The sequence below is a fragment of the Eulemur rufifrons genome, chromosome 15 (assembly GCF_041146395.1).
Source record: "Eulemur rufifrons isolate Redbay chromosome 15, OSU_ERuf_1, whole genome shotgun sequence".
Lineage (NCBI taxonomy): Eukaryota > Metazoa > Chordata > Mammalia > Primates > Lemuridae > Eulemur > Eulemur rufifrons.
Genome location: NC_090997.1, coordinates 63,370,049 through 63,388,817, shown reverse-complemented (window position 1 = coordinate 63,388,817; position 18,769 = coordinate 63,370,049). Strand labels below are relative to the sequence as shown.

General features: G+C 34.5%; 1 protein-coding gene across 2 annotated transcripts in view; it reads left to right on the top strand.

Moving 5' to 3' along the window:
- Positions 1–15,998, top strand: part of WASF1 (WASP family member 1) — a 53,928-nt gene extending 37,930 nt beyond the window's left edge. For both annotated transcript variants that reach the window (XM_069488202.1, XM_069488203.1), the window contains 7 exons: positions 3,683–3,817; positions 7,739–7,892; positions 8,949–9,066; positions 10,531–10,703; positions 12,269–12,448; positions 13,610–14,238; positions 15,144–15,998. In XM_069488202.1, coding sequence (XP_069344303.1) covers positions 3,683–3,817; positions 7,739–7,892; positions 8,949–9,066; positions 10,531–10,703; positions 12,269–12,448; positions 13,610–14,238; positions 15,144–15,301 — 1,547 coding nt within the window. In that variant the 3' untranslated portion in view covers positions 15,302–15,998. The remainder of the gene's footprint in view (positions 1–3,682; positions 3,818–7,738; positions 7,893–8,948; positions 9,067–10,530; positions 10,704–12,268; positions 12,449–13,609; positions 14,239–15,143) is intronic.
- Positions 15,999–18,769: the final 2,771 nt, after the last annotated feature.

Here is an 18,769-nt window from a genome sequence, read left to right as displayed (position 1 = left end):
GTTCACTTGTTGCCCCCATAATTCCAGTTTGGCTTTGAATGCAGCCACTTTATCTGCTGACTTAAACACAGTTGTTTGCCCCTGCAGTGACAGATTGAGCTCATTAAGCAAGTTGAATATGTCACACAAGTAAGTTTTAGGACCCGTTCTGTGTCACTGAAATGTGCTGCCAGTGGTGACTGTTTTTCTAAAAGAAATCTCTGGAGTGGCCCTCATAACTAATAAAGTCTGGCCAGTGATCTACCTTTAGAAAGCCATCTCACTTCTGTGTATAAGAGAAGACATGTGTGCTCTGTGTCCATCTCCTCACAGAGCTGCGTGAACAAAGATGAGTTAAGGGCATGTACTTTAATGTTGATAATTTTAATCACATCTTGCAAAATGTTTAGTTCAGGTGACATTTTTCAGCTAGCCAGCCATTCTCTATGGATGACACAGTGCATAGACTCACATTCAGATGCGAACTCCTTGACCCAAGTAGTGAAACCAGAAAGCTGTCCAATCATGGCAGCCGCTCCATCAGTGCATATACCGACACAAAATGACCAATTCAGTTTTCCTAATATGTAATCATTCAAAGATTTGAATAGTTCTGCAGCTGTAGTGTTGATTGGCAATAAAAGTTCACATAACACATCCTCATGCACATCCTCCTGAAAAATATATTGCACAAAAACAGGCATTGTTGCCTTGTTGTCAACATTGGTAGACTTGTCAACCTGGATTGCACACCACAGTTACTCATTAATTCTCTCTAACAGTTGTGCCTCAATATCCTCTGCTATTTCATCTGTTTGTCTAGTTATGGTGCTAGCCAAAAGAGGAACATGTGCCACCTTTTGACCTGCAGCCTCTCCTAAAAGTTCACGGCAAATGTCCTCAACAGCAGTCAGGATCAACTCTTCACCAATAGTGAAGGGCTTCTTAGCCTTAGCAATGTGGTTAGCCACTAAGAATGATGCTCTCAGTGCAGGCACATTTGATGAAGTGGTGGCCTTCAGTAATTGCTTCTGTTCTTCATGTTCACATTTTTTTCTTTTGAAAAACTCCAAAGGCTTGTCTTTTAATGCAGGGTGCTTGGACTCCATGTGGCGAAGCAGTTTTGAAGGTTTCATGGCTTCAGTCACCACATATACAAAGCAGGCTTGGAGAATATGAATCACCTATTGCAGTGAACCTGTAATTTAAGTAGGACTCTTGATATTTTCTTTTAAATGCAGCTTTCATTTTGTTGGAAGTCTTAGTCTTCTACTGTCTCTTCATTGGGTCTTTCCCCTTTTTCAAAGAAGCTCTCCAGCAACGTTTGTTTTTTATTCATTTTTGCTAGGGTTAGCTTGTGGGCTTACCCAAACTGTGACCGAGACAAGTACGCAGTGTGGGAAAGAGGTGAGGATGGAAGTGATAAATAAAATAATGGGCGGGCCACACGCAGACTAAAATAAGTGTCAGATTCTGACTGAAAGCCTGCCACCAGCTGCAGCTGTACAATTGAAGTGCATCAACTCACTTGCCACCATAAAGGCTGCCATCAGATGCAGCTTTGCAAATGAAGTAAGATGCTCACTTGCCACTATAAAGCCTGCCACCAGATGCAGTTTAATTGTCACTCGCAACTCACTGATGGGGTTTCAATATGAGTCAGCAAGCAGTTGATTTATTATGGTCTCTGTGCAGTCAAACCTCTCTGCTAATGATAATCTGTTTTTGCAGCCACTCCCCAGTGCTAGCATCACTGCCTCAGCTTCACCTCAGATAATCGGGCATGAGATTCTCATAAGGATCGCGCAACCTAGATCCCTCACCTGTACAGTTTAAAGTAGGGTTCATGCTCGTGAGAAACTAATGCCACCAATGATATGACAGGAGGCAGAGCTCAGGCGGTGATGCAAGTGATGGGGAGCAGCTGTAAATACAGATAAAGCTTCGCTTGCTCACCTACCCCTCACCTCCTGCTGTGTGGCCCAGTTGTTGACAGGCTGTGGACTAGGGTTTGGGGACCACAGCACTTTGATACCTTTGGTGCTGAACTAATGGGGTTCTGGGTAGACAGGGGCATTGTCCAATATCACAAGAACTTTAAAAGATAGTTCATCACTAGCAAGATACTTCGTCACTTCAGGGACAAAGCATATGTGGAACCAATCCAGGAAGAGGATTCTCCTTGTCTAGGCCTTGTTATACAACCAAAAGACTGGTAGCTGGTGTTTATCTCTTGACTTCAAGGTTTGGGGGTTAGCAGCTTTTATAAATAAAGGTAGTCTGCATCATAAACCCAACTGCATTTGCACAAAACAGTAGAGTTAGCCTATCCCTTCCTGCCTGAAATCCTGGAGCTTGCTTTTCTACCTTACTACTGAATGTCCTTTGTGGCCTTTCTTTTCCAGAATAGAGTATTTTCACCTGCATTAAAAATCTATTTAGGCAGATATCCTTTCTCCTCAGTGATTTTCTTAATGGTGTCTGGGAACTCATCTGCTGCCTCTTAGTTTACAGAAGCTGCTTCTCCTGTTACCCTGATGTTTTTTAAAGCCAAACCTCTTTCTACAAGTATCCAACCATCCTTTGCTGGCATTAAATTCTCCAGCTTTAGATCCTCCACCTTCCTTTTGTTTTAAGTCGTCACATAATAACTTCACTTTTTCTCAAATTGTATTAGTCTATAGGTGTGCCTTTCTTATAGTAATCCTGCATCTACAAAAAGGCTGCATTTTCAATGAGATAAAAAGATATTTCACAAAAAAGGGTAAGGTTTTTGTGCCTACTGACATAGCTACAGTAACTGTTTCATGAATTTCCTTTTCTTTCTTTTTTTGTTTCCCACAATGGTCCTTCCACTGGATTCATTTACCTTGAAATGGCAGGCAGTTGCAGTTATAGCCCTTCATCTATGGTACATATCAAGCAATTCAACTTTTTCTTGTAATGTTGTGACTTTTCTCTGCTTCTTGGGAGCACCTCCAGCATCACTAGTGGCACTAGATATGGGTCCCATGGTGTTATTCAAGGTTTATGGTATTGCAGTAAACACAATAAAAAATATGCAAGAACCATGAGAGATTACCTTCTACTGTGATACTCGATTTACTAGACAGACAAACTGCTCACACAGCATTTTAAGTGGATGCTCACAACACTTGAGCTCACTGCAATCAATAGGAGGTGGCTGTGAAATTATTACAGTAATATAGTTTGTATTATAGTTAATTTTATTCAGTTATGATTTGATACTGCATCTTTACATTTGTTTACATTTTTCTTGACTGTCAGTGACACCAAGTACAGTTTGTGTTTGTGTGCATAAGTTTTGATTAATTTTAACTTTTTATCATAGATTCATGTATATTTTGTGGTAGGAAATGATAAAATAGACTAGTATCTATATATATTTTATGCATTCATGACATATTTAACTTTTTTCATTATTTGATATTTCTAGGCTATGTGATTCATCTGCAGGCTTTTCCAAATTGTTGCAAATCTCTAAAAAAAATTTCCAATATATTTATTGAAAAAAATCTATGTATAATTGGACTAGCCCAGTTCAAACACATGTTGTTCAAGGGTCAACTGTAGTTTCAAATAAATGCCAAATTCAACAGGACACCACTTTTAAATGTTATATCATTCAGTATTTATTTCTGATCACATTAAATTTTGTGGTATATGTTTCATTTTTGCTTAGGTAAATATGCTGAAGATATATTTGGAGAATTATTCAATGAAGCACATAGTTTTTCCTTCAGAGTTAACTCATTGCAAGAACGTGTGGACCGTTTATCTGTTAGTGTTACACAGCTTGATCCTAAAGAAGAAGAATGTAAGTTTATTTATATTATGTTTTCATCTACATATATATTTTAAGTTAGATGAGATGAGTGATATATTTAAGAGCAGTATTAAGCATGAATTTATTACAAATCTTTTTACTCATGTCCTTTGGTATACATGTTGTAATAAATCAGTAAATTATCTGTTAATGCCATCAGCATGACTCTTCTGGCTTTTCTTTCCTACTCTTTTTTATCTTCTCCTTTTGTACACTACACAGCCTTTAATGTTTTGACATAAAGAAGATACTTGAACTATAGTTTCTTCCTTAGTTCTCTTTCTCTTGTCTCCCTTTTAATTTATTTGTATACTTTTATCTTAGAAATAAAAATTATTTGAAAATTACCTAAAATCCTTAGGTTTGAGTCTGTAAGATTGTAACTACTTTTAATATGCTTTTGTATGTTCATTTTGCTAAAGTCTGATTTGTTATTCAATGCTACTTTTTACTTTAAATGAACATTTTAAAAACAAATTGCCAGTATTTAGGGCACAAATATTCTATACCTAGTTATTGAATCGGGGGTATCAGATAAAAAAGCCATACTATGGGATACATAACAGTAGAAACTTAGTGGCAAAGCACGTATCATCCTTGACAGAATACATTGCTGATGTTTCCCAAATGCCTCTGATTTTTTTTAACCCAAAAGAAATGGAACTACAAAGACATTATTTTCACTTATTTGCCATAGAGAATTGTTTAAGGTAAATCTCTTATAACCCTCTCTACAAAATATTTTTTGTTCAATAACTTTTAGTGTAAATGTAAATTATATAATAGACCTAAACTTGAACAATAAAAATATCAAGGATATCACTGGAAAAATTAAATAATGTAATGATGGATGGTGTCTTAGTGATTGAATCATTTACTTTTGAAATAATCTGATTTAATATATAAATAAGGAGAGGCAAATACTTATATGCTAAGTTTCTATTGCTTGCAAAGATATAAACTTACAGCTCTGGATGCAAGGAAAAAAACTACTTTTTTAAAAAAAAATTAAAACTTTATTAAGATGTAGTTCACACCCTATATACACCTTGCGATTTGTCCATCTAAAGTTGAAGTGTACAATTCATTGTTTTTCAGTATATTCAACTGTTACCACAATAAATCTTAGAGCATTTTTATCACTCCGAGAAGCAGTCCTGTACTCACTAGCAGTCACTGTCCATTTCACTTTCCCCTCCGTCCCAACCAGTCACTAGTCTACTTTCTATCTGTGTGGATTTACCTATTCTGGACATTTCATATGAATGAATGTACAATATGTGGTCTTTTGTGACTGGCTTCTTTCACTTAACGTAACGTTTTCAAGGTTCATTCATGTTGTAACATGTATTTATATTTCCCTAATTACTAAGGATGTTGAGCATCTTTTCATGTGCTTATAGGCCATTTGTATATCTTCTTTGGAAAAAAATGTCTATCCAGTTCCTTTGTCCATTTTAAATTGGGTTCTTTGTCTTTTTACTATTGAGTTGTAAAAATTCTATACATATTCTGGATCTAAATCCTTTATCAGATATGTGATTTACAAATATTTTCTCCTGTTAGTTATCTTTCTTGGTAGTATCTTTTGAAGCATGTCCATGTATTAATATTAATACATTAGTTTCAATTCATGAAATTCTTGAAATAAAATCATTGGTAGTAGTGAAAAAAATATTTTATGGCCATACGTTCAAATATATAATTTATAGCCAAATTTCTTTTTTAGATAATTCAAATATTTAAATTACAATTGTATATCATCTAATAATACAGAAATACACAGACAGTTTTCATATGTAACAGAAATAAAAATTAACATTTAATAGTTAACAGTTTCAAAATACTGTTAAATTTTAACAAATGTCTTAGCACCACCATTAAACTTGAAAGTGAAAATACAGATACCAATAAATAAAGTGTATGTATTAAAAAACAAATGTTAATGTGTCAATAGCTATACCATCAGAATTGTACATGGTTTCCTTAAAATTATGTGAAGCAGTGGGGAAGAATTCAAATCTAAAAGCTGGACTATTTAATTTGAAGTTGTTTTGGGGAGGTTTTATAGAAGGAATTTTTAGTTATTTAACCTAGGTCTTTAAACTGGGGGAATTCAAACAAAATAATAATATGCGTACAATACTAAATTACAATGTAGTATCAATATTTTTTGTTATTATCATGTAGTACCAGTGAAAACTACCACTATGATTTTTAAAATGTGTAAAAAATGAGTTCTAAACAAAGACTTGTGTAATTATATTTAATTCAGTTATGTTTATAAACATTGTGCTAATTTACTGTTACATACTACTATTTAAGTAATATCAGATGTTGTTGGTAAATAGAAGGGCTTTGTCACAGTGGCCTATTAACAATAAGACAAGGATAAATCAGAGGAGTTGAAGATAGAAAAACATATCATGCTTATTACTTTACACTAGGTTTCTTCTTAGTTACATACTTACAACTAATAAGTAGAATGGAAGAGTGGCAAGAATTGATCCATTTGACTGCAGAAAACACAGGCCACTTCTGACAGGAACCTGAGAACAGTGTGTGGTATTGTGGCAAAAGGATTAGCCTCAAAGGCAGACAGAACTGAGTTTTCTGTTCTGGCTCTGCTGCTTATTAACCATTTAACTTTGGCCAGTTATATAATATTTCCTAGGCTTAGCTTTCTTTTGGTATTTTTAAGTGGAATAATTCCTATCTTGCTGAATTGTTTAAAGATTCAATGAAATGAAAATTAGTGAAAACATCTAGCACATATAGTGTGTACTCATTAACTATTGTATCTCTCATACCACTTTTTAGTGATAGTGGGGAAAAACTTTTTCCTTCTCTGAGTTTTATTTTGGTGTTTATGTTATAAGCTATGCAGCAGTGGAATTGCTAGAAATGCAATTATGGTGGGGCAATTGCAGAAACAGCCTCATTGCTCCACCTGCGCCATAGGCCCAAACGTTCATATTGAGTGTATTTTACTTGTGAAGATGATAGAGCTATTATTTTGGGGAGAAGAGTAATTGAAGAATTGTTACAATTGTTCAGTGCTGACCTTGTATGATATAAAGCATTTGTGTACTTAAGGCCATATTAGATGTGTAAGAAATTACCTGATTTTTTAATATCATGAAATCATTCTAAGAGTTAAGAATGCAGTATTTTGGTACATTTCTCATTTAACATGATGCACAGTCCAAAAGAAAATGAGTAAATGAAGTTATTTTAAATCATATATGTAATGAGGTTGTGCTAGTTACTGGGAAAACTAATGTGTAAGGCAGTCTCAGTCTTCAAGAACTTAGGTAGAAATCCTTATAATACAGATAAAAGGTAAGTAAAATAGAGAATAATATAGATCACCCACTACTTGAAAATATTTTCTTTATAGTAAAATCTGTTTTAAATTTATAGTACAAGTGTAATATTTATAGTACATATAGCATAGAGGTCAGCGGTGTGTTTAGCCCAGAATGCCACTAATAAATTATTCCTTTCAGAGTTATTGGTGTAAGCTAAAAAGAAGGAATAAAGGGAGATGGGGGAGAAAAGATTATAGGACAAGACAATCTAAGTTGGTGGGGGCCCACGATGGCAGGTAAAGAAAAGAAAAGGTGTATTTCGTGAGAAATGTAGGTATGCTTCGAGGTGTCACTGGGATCTTAAGAGACTTGGAAATCAAATGTTGTATTAAAACCCATCTGATTGGAAAAATTAGACACAGAATAATTGGGTTAAGTATAACCACAGAACATTTAAAATATTATTTCTGGATCATAAGCCACTAAGGTCACAACCTCTTGAGCCATGCTGACTTTAAAACAAATGCAGTATATTAATTTGTCCTTCTGTTAAATCATCTTAGTAAAATAAAATAAAATGAATTCTTAATTTTTGTTTTAGTGTCTTTGCAAGACATAACAATGAGAAAAGCTTTCCGAAGTTCTACAATTCAAGATCAGCAGCTTTTCGATCGCAAGACTTTGCCTATTCCATTACAGGAGACATATGATGTTTGTGAACAGCCTCCACCTCTCAATATACTCACTCCTTATAGGTCAGTAAGCTAATAAATAAGAGGGCCTGTTACTTATCTCAGACTTATTATTGAAATGCTAAATCCCCAAACATTCTTTATTTTGTTGCACTTACAGCCAACACAGACAGTCCTTTCTATCCACCATCTTTAGAAAACCTTTGCTTTATTCACTAGATGGGTTCCTAAGGTTCTGGCATACAAAAGACATGACCTATTCAAGGAAGTTGTTTTGATATGTATTATTAAGAAAAGCCACTGACAAACTTAATGTGAACAGATAGGGAGTTGTTATTGTCCTTTTCGTTTGCTTTTTAATCACATAGAAAATTTAAAAAGAGGTCAAAATTCCACCCTACTAACAAAATGAATATTATAATTTTTGCTTATTTTGTCTACTCTTGATCTGTATACATTAGCTTCTTACATAATGAATATGTAGTATCTGTTTTAAAAATGCTTTTTAATATTTAAAATAAAATCTGGAATTAGCCTTTCTTTGGAGCCCTTTCATAGGATTTGTTAAGTGGGTACTTTGAGATGTACAACACATATCCTGAACAAAATGATATTCAAATAGTTGTTTGAAATTGTAAGTCAGTATGCAGGTCATTGGATATAAATGTGACTCTTACAATGACTATTAGGTGATATCTTTTGGATTTAGTAAGATAATAAGTAAATTAGAGTATTGGCAGAAACTGTAAAATTTCTCTATTCTAAATGATGTTACTGTCTTACCAGGCTTTTATATTTGGTGGAACTATTTGTAATTATTGGAATTTCCCAAAGGACTTTTAGAAAATTTGGTATTCTCTAGAAGTTAGGGATGAAAATTGCCCAGCTGTACTTTAAATAATTAGTACCAACTCAGAAAAGCATCTGGTTTTCCATTTTTCTTAGTTTCCTTTCTGATTTGGATGAAATTTTTCTATTGGTATAATAATCTAATTTTGGCAATATTTTAATATACCATATTTTATTACTATAAGAGAATAAACATTTTAGTAAAATTCTATTCTGGTTGCCTCTTTAAGTCTTACTAATGTGTATTTTAATTGATATTTTACATTTCAGAGATGATGGTAAAGAAGGTTTGAAGTTTTATACAAATCCTTCATATTTCTTCGATCTGTGGAAAGAAAAAATGTTGCAAGATACAGAGGATAAGAGGAAGGAAAAGAGGAAACAAAAGGTATTACAAAAAGTTCAGAAAATTGAAGTTCTTTGGTGTATTTGTGTCTTGTTGCATATATGGAACTGTACTAATCCCGTACTTTGACATTTTATTTTTTTGGATTCATATAGTCAAATACTGAAATCTTTATAAGTACACAGAAAGATCACAGCCTAATGGGGAGCAGATGAGCAATTAGATTATTAGAGTATGCTGTAATAAGTGCCGTAGCAGAGGTTTGCATGGAGGGTTTAGGTAGCACAAAATAGCAACTGCTTTAGCCAGCAAAAAGGGTTGATAAACACTTCCAACAAAGTTTGTAAGGAATCTTGAAAAACAAATAGGAATTACGTAGACCAGGGAAGAGAATGGCATTCTGGTAAGAAGGAACAAAGGAACATTGTGTAGATATTGGTAATGTAGATTAAGCTAATATTTTCTTGCCACGGTATATCCTAAATATTTCTTAAATGTTTTGGAAAGGTTATTGTATTCTCACGAAATTCCTGTTATCTTTCTTCTGTTATCATTTTCTACTTTCTAATAAAATTCACTTGGATATGCTTTATTTCATGTTAATGACGACTGAAAATATAGAAGGAAGAAGAAAAGTTGGATTTAGGCTGAATTATGAGGGAGGCAAAGTCTGTTTTCATCATCCCTGTTGCTCCTGTAGTTATCTTTACTTTCCTCAATCTCTAAAATGCCCTTACTCTATCATCTTCTGTGCTAGACGATATCCCAGCGTTCTAGCTAGCATTTGCAAACTGCTGACTGGGAAGCCAGATTATGCCTGCAGGCAGTGTTTCGTTTGCCCCCAAATTTTTTAACTGGAATGCCATAGATGGACATACCTGTCTAGTTCACTGCATGCCCCATCTTACACCTGACTGGCTTTATTCATGTATGTTATCTGCTTGGGCCCTTTGGGCATTCGAATTTTTTACATCTACTCTAGACCTTAATATGCTTTCTCCTCCAATTTGAATCACTTTTTGTTTTATTGTTTAAAGACTGTGGTTTCTATTGAGAGACACAGTTATTATGGGTTAATAGGATAATTGGATTCTTCTGATATGTTTTCTAGCTAATCAGATAGCATAACCTTAGTAAATTTTCATGTTTTGGTTAGAGTTAGTGCCATTTGTGTTAGAAATTTCAAACCAATAGATAGGGGAGGAAGGGTTGGGAAATTTTTTTTCATCTGAAAAGAATTTCTGACCTCAAATTTTATTATTTAGGCATATTATTTTGTATCTGATATATCAGTTCAAATTAGGGATTCAAAAACATGACAAGAAACTGGGATTCCAGCACACTAGCTAAGATTTAACTCTGAATGTACAAGTGAACTGTCTCAGTGTTACTTTTACTATGTTATATTGACAATGTTCATGTTAAAATTTTATTTTGATTGTTGTAACCTCTTTTTAAAAAATTAGAACTTCAGCATTTGGCTTTGTTTCAATACATCTGTTATAGCAGAAAAATCTAGATCGTCCTCATGAACCAGAAAAAGTGCCAAGAGCACCTCATGACAGGCGGAGAGAATGGCAGAAGCTGGCCCAAGGTCCAGAGCTGGCTGAAGATGATGCTAATCTCTTACATAAGCATATTGAAGTGGCTAATGGCCCAGCCTCTCACTTTGAAACAAGGTTTCTTTTCTTTTATTTGTTTTTTTAAAAAATTAATGATAAAACATTGGTTTTATTTATAATACCTGTACTTCTAAGTCTTAGGTCCTAAACTGTTGAACTGGCAGACCCTGTTTTAGAGATGATTTCAAAATCCCAACTACTATGAGCCTACTGAAGTCTTGGGCAGGACATTTTTATACCTAGACCTCAGTTCTGTCATCTATAGAAAGAGGTGATTGGAATAGATAATCTTCAGCATCGTTTTAACTTTCAGAAGTCTCAACTCCCTCTCAATATTTCAGGCAAAGTCTGCTGGAATTTCATAATAGAGGAGCAGGGTCTGGAATTTTTTTTGAGGTATTACTGATCTGTTGCGTGTAAAATAGGAGTTGAGAAGGGGTTCTATTTTGTTTCTTTTTCTTTCCCCTGACTTACTTTCTTTACCATATCCCTCATGTTATGTACATCAGGGCTTTCAAACAAAATTACTCATCCCCTTTTGCAAAAATGCAGAATAAGATCCTTTTCCTTTCTCAGTGGCCAGGAGTCCTGTCTAAGTAGCATACCATCACAGCAAACACATTGTACTGGCATCTCTCTGTGAAGACATTTATTTGGGTATAGTCATAGTTATGTTGAATAGAAAAGAGCTTAAGGTTTTCTTTTGAATAAACATGTAACTTATCGGTCCATAAGTGTGAAATATCTTGACCTATTTTTGGAAAAATATATATCTGACAAGTACTATTTATCTATAGTACTGAAAGAAAAAAAAACTGAAAGTACTGAGATTGAAAAAAATTAGTAATTTGTAGTTAAGCATTTATTTCTACTGCAGTTGAGTAATTAAGATATTTATCTGACCTACTAGCAGTAAATACAATAATTTCTGACTTGTTCTGTGCACATCTATTAAACCTAACTTCATCCTCAGATTGCATTTCAGTAAATAAATATTTATAAACCTTCACATGCTCAAAATGTCTGAAATTTTGCTTAAATCTCAGTTACATGTTGCTATTTTGCTCAGCTGTTTTCTGAGTACCCTAGCATTTTTTAAAACACCAAAAGGACAGAAACAATGTAGCTAGCCATCTCTGTGGTGCTAGTATCAGGGAGGCCTTTTTCCCTGGTGCAAGACTTTTGGAAGGCATTTAGGTTAGAGAGCAACAAGTTATCCTAGTAGTAGAAAATTCCAGTTTCATAGTCTACCTTTCTGTCACTGGCACCTTGTAAAGAAAAAATGAAATAGAGGCAGATAGCTTTGAACACAATTTGCTACAAGTTAATTATTTTCGAGTTTATAAGACTTATATGTAATACTTTTTCATCCTTGTGAATGGACTTAGTATTCTATCATAAAATAATAAAATAACTGATGGTCATCATAATAAACCTAAATCAGCAAGTAAAAGTGCATTGTGAATAGCATTCTTTGTTTTAAAATCATGGTTAATATAATAAATTTCTTAAAAATCATTAAAATATTGGCCTTTAATAAATTTTAAATATTATCTCCTGTAGAACACTTTTTTTCTCTAATAATTCAAGAAAAATACACTGATACTATATATTTCTTTTAGACCTCAGACATATGTGGATCATATGGATGGATCTTATTCACTTTCTGCCTTGCCATTTAGTCAGATGAGTGAGCTTCTGACTAGAGCTGAGGAAAGGGTCTTAGTCAGACCACATGAACCACCTCCACCTCCCCCAATGCATGGAGCAGGAGATGCGAAACCCATACCCACCTGTATCAGGTATGTTGGGACAAGCATGTGATCTTAGCAGTCAGTGATTTTTTTCCTTTAGAAGACCAGATAGTAAATATTTTTGGCTTTCTGGGCATTTAGTGTCTGTCACAGGTACTCAATTCTGCCGTTGTTGTATGAAAGCAGCCATAAACTGTACATAAACAAATGAATGTGTCTGCGTTTCAGTAAAACTATATTTATAAAAACAAGGAGCAGGTCCGATTTAACCTATGGGATGTAACTTGCCAGCCTCTGACTAGAGCTGACATATTCTTCTGGGAAAATTTGGCTAATAACAATTTACTTTAAAGTGCCTTTCATTTTATTATAGCTTTGTTATCAAGCTTATGTGCATTGTAATAAGAAAAATTAATAATGTTTGGAATATGTTAAGTGTCTGAAAAATGAGAACCAAAGATGTGTGGTTATGGATGTTAATTTGATAATTAAGAAAAATAAGAATTTCAGAGAGAATTGGCAGTTTCGTGTAATCTTTCAATAAAACTGTTCAAAGCTTAATTGTATCAGTTTTACCCAAATTATAAATTTTCAACAGGGAAATATTAGAGAAATATTCTCTATTAGAAAAATTTTCTAATAGAGAAATAGAGATCAAATTTACAATTTTCAGTTTACAAAAACTAACTTTCTGTCACAAACTCATTTGACGCTTCATCTTCAGGAAGAAAGAGAGCTGTAAATTTCCTTTGTGGTTTGTAGTTAGCTGTCATTGACTGAACTAAAAGGACATATGATGACTCTTAACAGTTATAGTATAAGTATAACATTGTATTGGCCACAAGTATTGCTACAAATATTGCAATATGATAACTATTGAGCCATTACAGAGACTCATATTACAGTGTATAATTTAGCATTTTATTTATCAAAGTAAGCATAAAATGAGTAGATATGAAAGTTGCATGAGAGGATGAGATTGTTTAGAATATTACAAACCAGAGTACCACTTATTAATTTTTTTGTTGATGTACTTTTAGTTCTCACTTCTTTCTAAACGCTGTTGAAGAATTTAAATTTCTGTAGGAATATGTTAATGCATCTACTGTGATTTAGTTACTGATAGTCAATTATGGTTTGTGTGGTTAGGGTTTTCTCTTCAGGTTTTTCTCTTTTAATAACTTGCTAGGATCTCTTTTATCATTTCAGTTCTGCTACAGGTTTGATAGAAAACCGCCCTCAGTCACCAGCTACAGGCAGAACACCTGTGTTTGTGAGCCCCACTCCCCCACCTCCTCCACCACCTCTTCCATCTGCCTTGTCAACTTCCTCATTAAGAGCTTCAATGACTTCAACTCCTCCCCCACCAGTACCTCCCCCACCTCCACCTCCAACCACTGCTTTGCAAGCTCCAGCAGTACCACCACCTCCGGCTCCTCTTCAGATTGCCCCTGGAGTTCTTCACCCAGCTCCTCCTCCAATTGCACCTCCTCTAGTACAGCCCTCTCCACCAGTAGCTAGAGCTGCCCCAGTATGTGAGACTGTACCAGTTCATCCACTCCCACAAGGTGAAGTTCAGGGGCTGCCTCCACCCCCCCCACCGCCTCCTCTGCCTCCACCTGGCATTCGACCATCATCACCTGTCACAGTTGCAGCTCTTGCTCATCCTCCCTCTGGGCTACATCCAACTCCATCCACTGCCCCAGGTCCCCATGCTCCATTAATGCCTCCATCTCCTCCATCACAAGTTATACCTGCTTCTGAGCCAAAGCGTCATCCATCAACCCTACCTGTAATCAGTGATGCCAGGAGTGTACTACTGGAAGCAATACGAAAAGGTAATTTTCTCAGAGCTATGAAAAACATTACTATGTTAGCACTGGAAACTTTCTTAATATTTAAGACAGTAATATTTCTTCATTTATAAAATTTTAGGTGATCATGTTTTTATACAAATGGCCTTTAGAAAGTGAAGCTGTGTCCAACTTATATTTTAAATCATTTTCAAGAAAATATGTCACATTTAATCATTTCATTTTCATACTTCATAGGAATTCTTAAAATGTTTGAATGAGAAATTTAAAATCTCAGAGTTAAATGTTTTAGAAAATTTAATTAAAACTCTTTGTATTATCCTTAGTATGTATATTAACTCCTTTAACATAGTATTGTCTTCATTGTTAAGGCTGTTTATTTGGAGTATCAGTGACACTTTAAAGACACAGATGTCTTTAAAGGAATAAGGTTCCCCCCTTGGTAACAAAGGAAAGACTTTTCATATTCATTCATTTATTCAGTCAACATTTCCTAAGCAACTACTATATACCAGACACAAAGAGAATAGAGTGAATAATAGTGCCTTTCCCTCAAGTGTGGGGGATAACGAGGCCACAGAAAATATATTCAACAGTGTTTATTTGGCCATAGAGGTGATAGAAGAAATGTATTACCTGATTTAATTTTTAGAGGGTGGTGAGCAGGAAGGTACAGTAGACCATGAGAGATAAATAACTTGCACATATCCATTGGGATATCTGGTAGTTTTAGCCAACTAGTATCACAGTTGATAACATAATGAATGATTTAATGGCTCTCTAAATATGATTCCTTCGAATTCTTTTTAAATCTTTTTATTTCTCTCATAGCATTTCTCATGTGTGTTTGGTTTTATTCCAGAAAGATTAATAATATCTGGCATTTAATATTTTGATTCAAAATGAATGTTTTGGATTTACTGTATCAGGTATTCAGCTACGCAAAGTAGAAGAGCAGCGTGAACAGGAAGCTAAACATGAACGCATTGAAAATGACGTTGCTACCATCCTGTCTCGCCGTATTGCTGTGGAATATAGTGATTCAGAAGATGATTCAGAATTTGATGAAGTAGATTGGTTGGAGTAAGAAAAATGCATTGATAAATATTACAAAACTGAATGCAGATGTCCTTTGTGGTGCTTGTTCTTTGAAAATGTTTGGTCATTCTAGTGTTTTTGCTTTCTTTTCCTTATAAATAACCCTTTTCCTTCATAATTTTTTATTTCTAAGAAAAACATTAGCATAATTTCAAACTAAATGTTTTACAGTGGCTTATTTTTTTCCCTGAAAAGACATAATTTGGTCAAATAAACCACTAAGTATTAAGCATGGACAGCTGTTAGAGTAGCAGATTCAGTTTTTTGATATATCTTAATTGTGCACTTCGTGAATTTTAATTTAAAGAAAGCAACCAAGATTGAAATCTTGAGGGCAGCTGTATCTATTAATGAGCCTTATTCCATTTCCTGATGTTTTAAAAGAAGAAACACTGCCTTGATTATATGAATCCACTCCGAAAGTACATTTAGCTTGTAGTGTTGAATTCTCTTAAAGGAATGCTTGAATTTTTTTTAATTATTATTTTATGGTTTTTTAAATACTTGCCTTATTTGAATGTTTAGCAGTACCCCCTTTGCCACTTATATATTGTGTGATACAATTTTGCTTGCCTATAGGAGTTTAAAAATTTTCCATGTGAAATACTCTGACTTAAACATACATGTAACTTACATAACTGTTAAGAATAACAGTCTGATTTAATAAATGGTTCATTTTAAAAGTTCATGGGTGTTGCTCTTTGAATAAAACTATTTCTGATAGTTTATCAAATACTATAAAGTAGGCTCTAAATAGTAAAGGAAAATTTAATTTAAGCTATATAATTTCCTCTTAATTTTACAGATTCGTATTGTCTAGTATGTAAGGTAGCTTTTATGTCATTTTTTTCTATGGTCACAAAATCTGTATATCTCAACTCCTTGTGGTCTTAAAACCTCAACTTGCCATCTAATTTCAGCATACCTTGATTTCAGTTTACCAGTGTTCTTGAAATTATATTTTGTAATGATAAAATGAGATAATGTTTGCATAGTCCAGATTCAGGGGTGAAGGGGAAACACCATTACAATTAGATTACTTAAAGAAAAGACCAAATGAGATTTGAGTAGATTGTAAAAGTGACGGCGGTCTTCAGCTGTGCTTGTCTACCCCTGTTACAATACAGTTTCTGGTTCTTGCTGTCAACAAAGTAGGTTTTGTTCCTATACCCTTGAACCTGGGTATCCCTGAGACTTGCTTTGGCCAATAGCATGTGGCAAAAATGACATTGTGCCAGTTCTAAGCCTAGGCCTCGAGGCCTTGTAAGCTTCAGTACTTTCTCTCTCTTTCTCTCTCTCTCTCTGTCTCTCTCAACCCTGCCTCTGCCATGGGAATGAGCCTAGACTAGCCTGCTGAAGATCAGAAATCTCATGGAGAGCTATTCCTGGTGAGGCCAGCTTAGGCCAGCCAAGCCCAAGCTCACCTGTTGGCTGACTGTAGACAGATGAGCATGCCTGACCAAGATTAGTCTAGCCCAGCTCAGTCCACTAACCCTTAAATTCGTGAGCAAAAATGAATGATTATTGTCTTATACCTAAGTTTTGAGGTATGTTATTTTCTGCAGCATTATTGTGGCAATTGATAGTTAATACATGAGGTCACTTGGTAACTTGATAATTTAGGGGCTATTTAGGCATACATCTAATGACCTATATAATCTTTGTAGAAGGAATAATGAACAAAGTTCAATTGTAGCAATTCAGTTTGGACATAAAAAACATTTCCTGATGACTTTAATAAACAAAAGATTTGATTTTCTTTTTTGGGTAGCTTAGCTTAGAACAAGAGATTAGATAGCCATTCGGGGTTCCTTTCCAACCTCATGAAAATATATATTGTCAAATTTAACTCAAGAAAACATGGCTCAGTTTGAAATCTGTGTTCCTAAGTATGCCCTGGTCAAAAGGCAGGCACTAGTATATATTTTTTATAAAGTTCAACTGTGCCCAGATAACCAAAACATAACAGTACTGGTGTGGAAGCAGTTAAGAGTGATACAAAAGGAAATTTGTGAAGATTTCTTAGTAATAGAAGTAGACATGTTAATCAGTAAAACCCAGCAGTAGGTATCCTCAATAATTTGATAGATTTTTTTGTTTTTCAGAACATTCCTGGAAGATAAGAAAGTACCTGCAGACTGAAGAAGCCAAATATGTAGTGTCCATTTTAAAATCAAAATAACCTTTTATCCTAGATATTCATCTTAACTTGCTGAGGGACTTTTGGAACAGATCATTCAGTGGTCAGTTTTAATACCCTAAGAAGAATGAAAGTTACTGGGCAATGACTGTCTTCTTATTGAATTATTTTACTATTCAACAAGGTCATGCACAAGCACAGAGTCAGAAAAAATGAATTGTATACCATGGGGATACAATTGGCTTCATTTGTTTTGGTTGAGTTTACCCATTTACCTCCATATTACCAAATCCAATGAATGCTTTTTAGTCCTTAATTCATTTAATCTTTATTCTGTGTTTATTCTCCCTCCTTGAAGTTTTCAGTCCTTTTGACCTTTGTGACACTGTTTCTTCCTCTTCTCTTTCCCCCGTAACGGTGAGACTGAAGGAGAGGGAAATAGCTAGCTAACGGCAGTTGTGTTCAGGATGAAATGCAGTTATTGTGGCAGGAAAGGGAGTTTCTCTATATCTTTTCCTAAGTAAGGGATATTTGTAAGCTTCAGATTTATAAGACATTTTAAGCTATCACCATTGCTTTTCATAATTTACTGGGGCAGATGAGATGACTTCTAAAGCATTTTCATGTTATAAATATTTATTAAAAGATAAATAAGAATAATGTTCATTTGGGGTGAGTTCTGTAAATTATGAAACACCTTGCTCTATTCCTTTCCTTTAATAACCATCTCACATTTGTGTTTTCATGAAGTCTTCTATGATTACCACAGCTGGAGTTCATATGCCTTTTGAATTTCTATAATTCTCTTATTATAAGCTTTCCTCAAATGATACTCATACCATTTTCCATCACAGTTATTACTTATTTGAGTTTGCCAAATAGATTATTCACAATACAGCAGGGGCGTTGTCTTAAGCCACTCACAATATCTCTTCTTATAATCAGGTTTAGAAATACCCTCCCTCCTTTTTTTCCTGTCCACTAGGGCTCTTAAAATTATTTCTCCCTTGGCACTGTTCCTGTTTAAAATTTCTTTCTCCACTAATTTCAGTAGCATAGTTGATGTAAAACTATTATTTCACCAAAACTCGGTATGTGTGCATTTTAATAAATGGAAAGTATAGGAATGATTCTTCTAGCCAAAAGGTTAAAATTATTAATATTTCTGAAGTCATTTTTTAAGGCAGAGAGCAAAATTGATCAAGTGTTTTGATTTAATGGAAATTCTCCTGAATTACTTTCAAAACACAGCTTTAACTTTGTCCTCAGTAAATATCCCACTGCTGTTTATTTTTTTCATTTTTATTTCACTACATT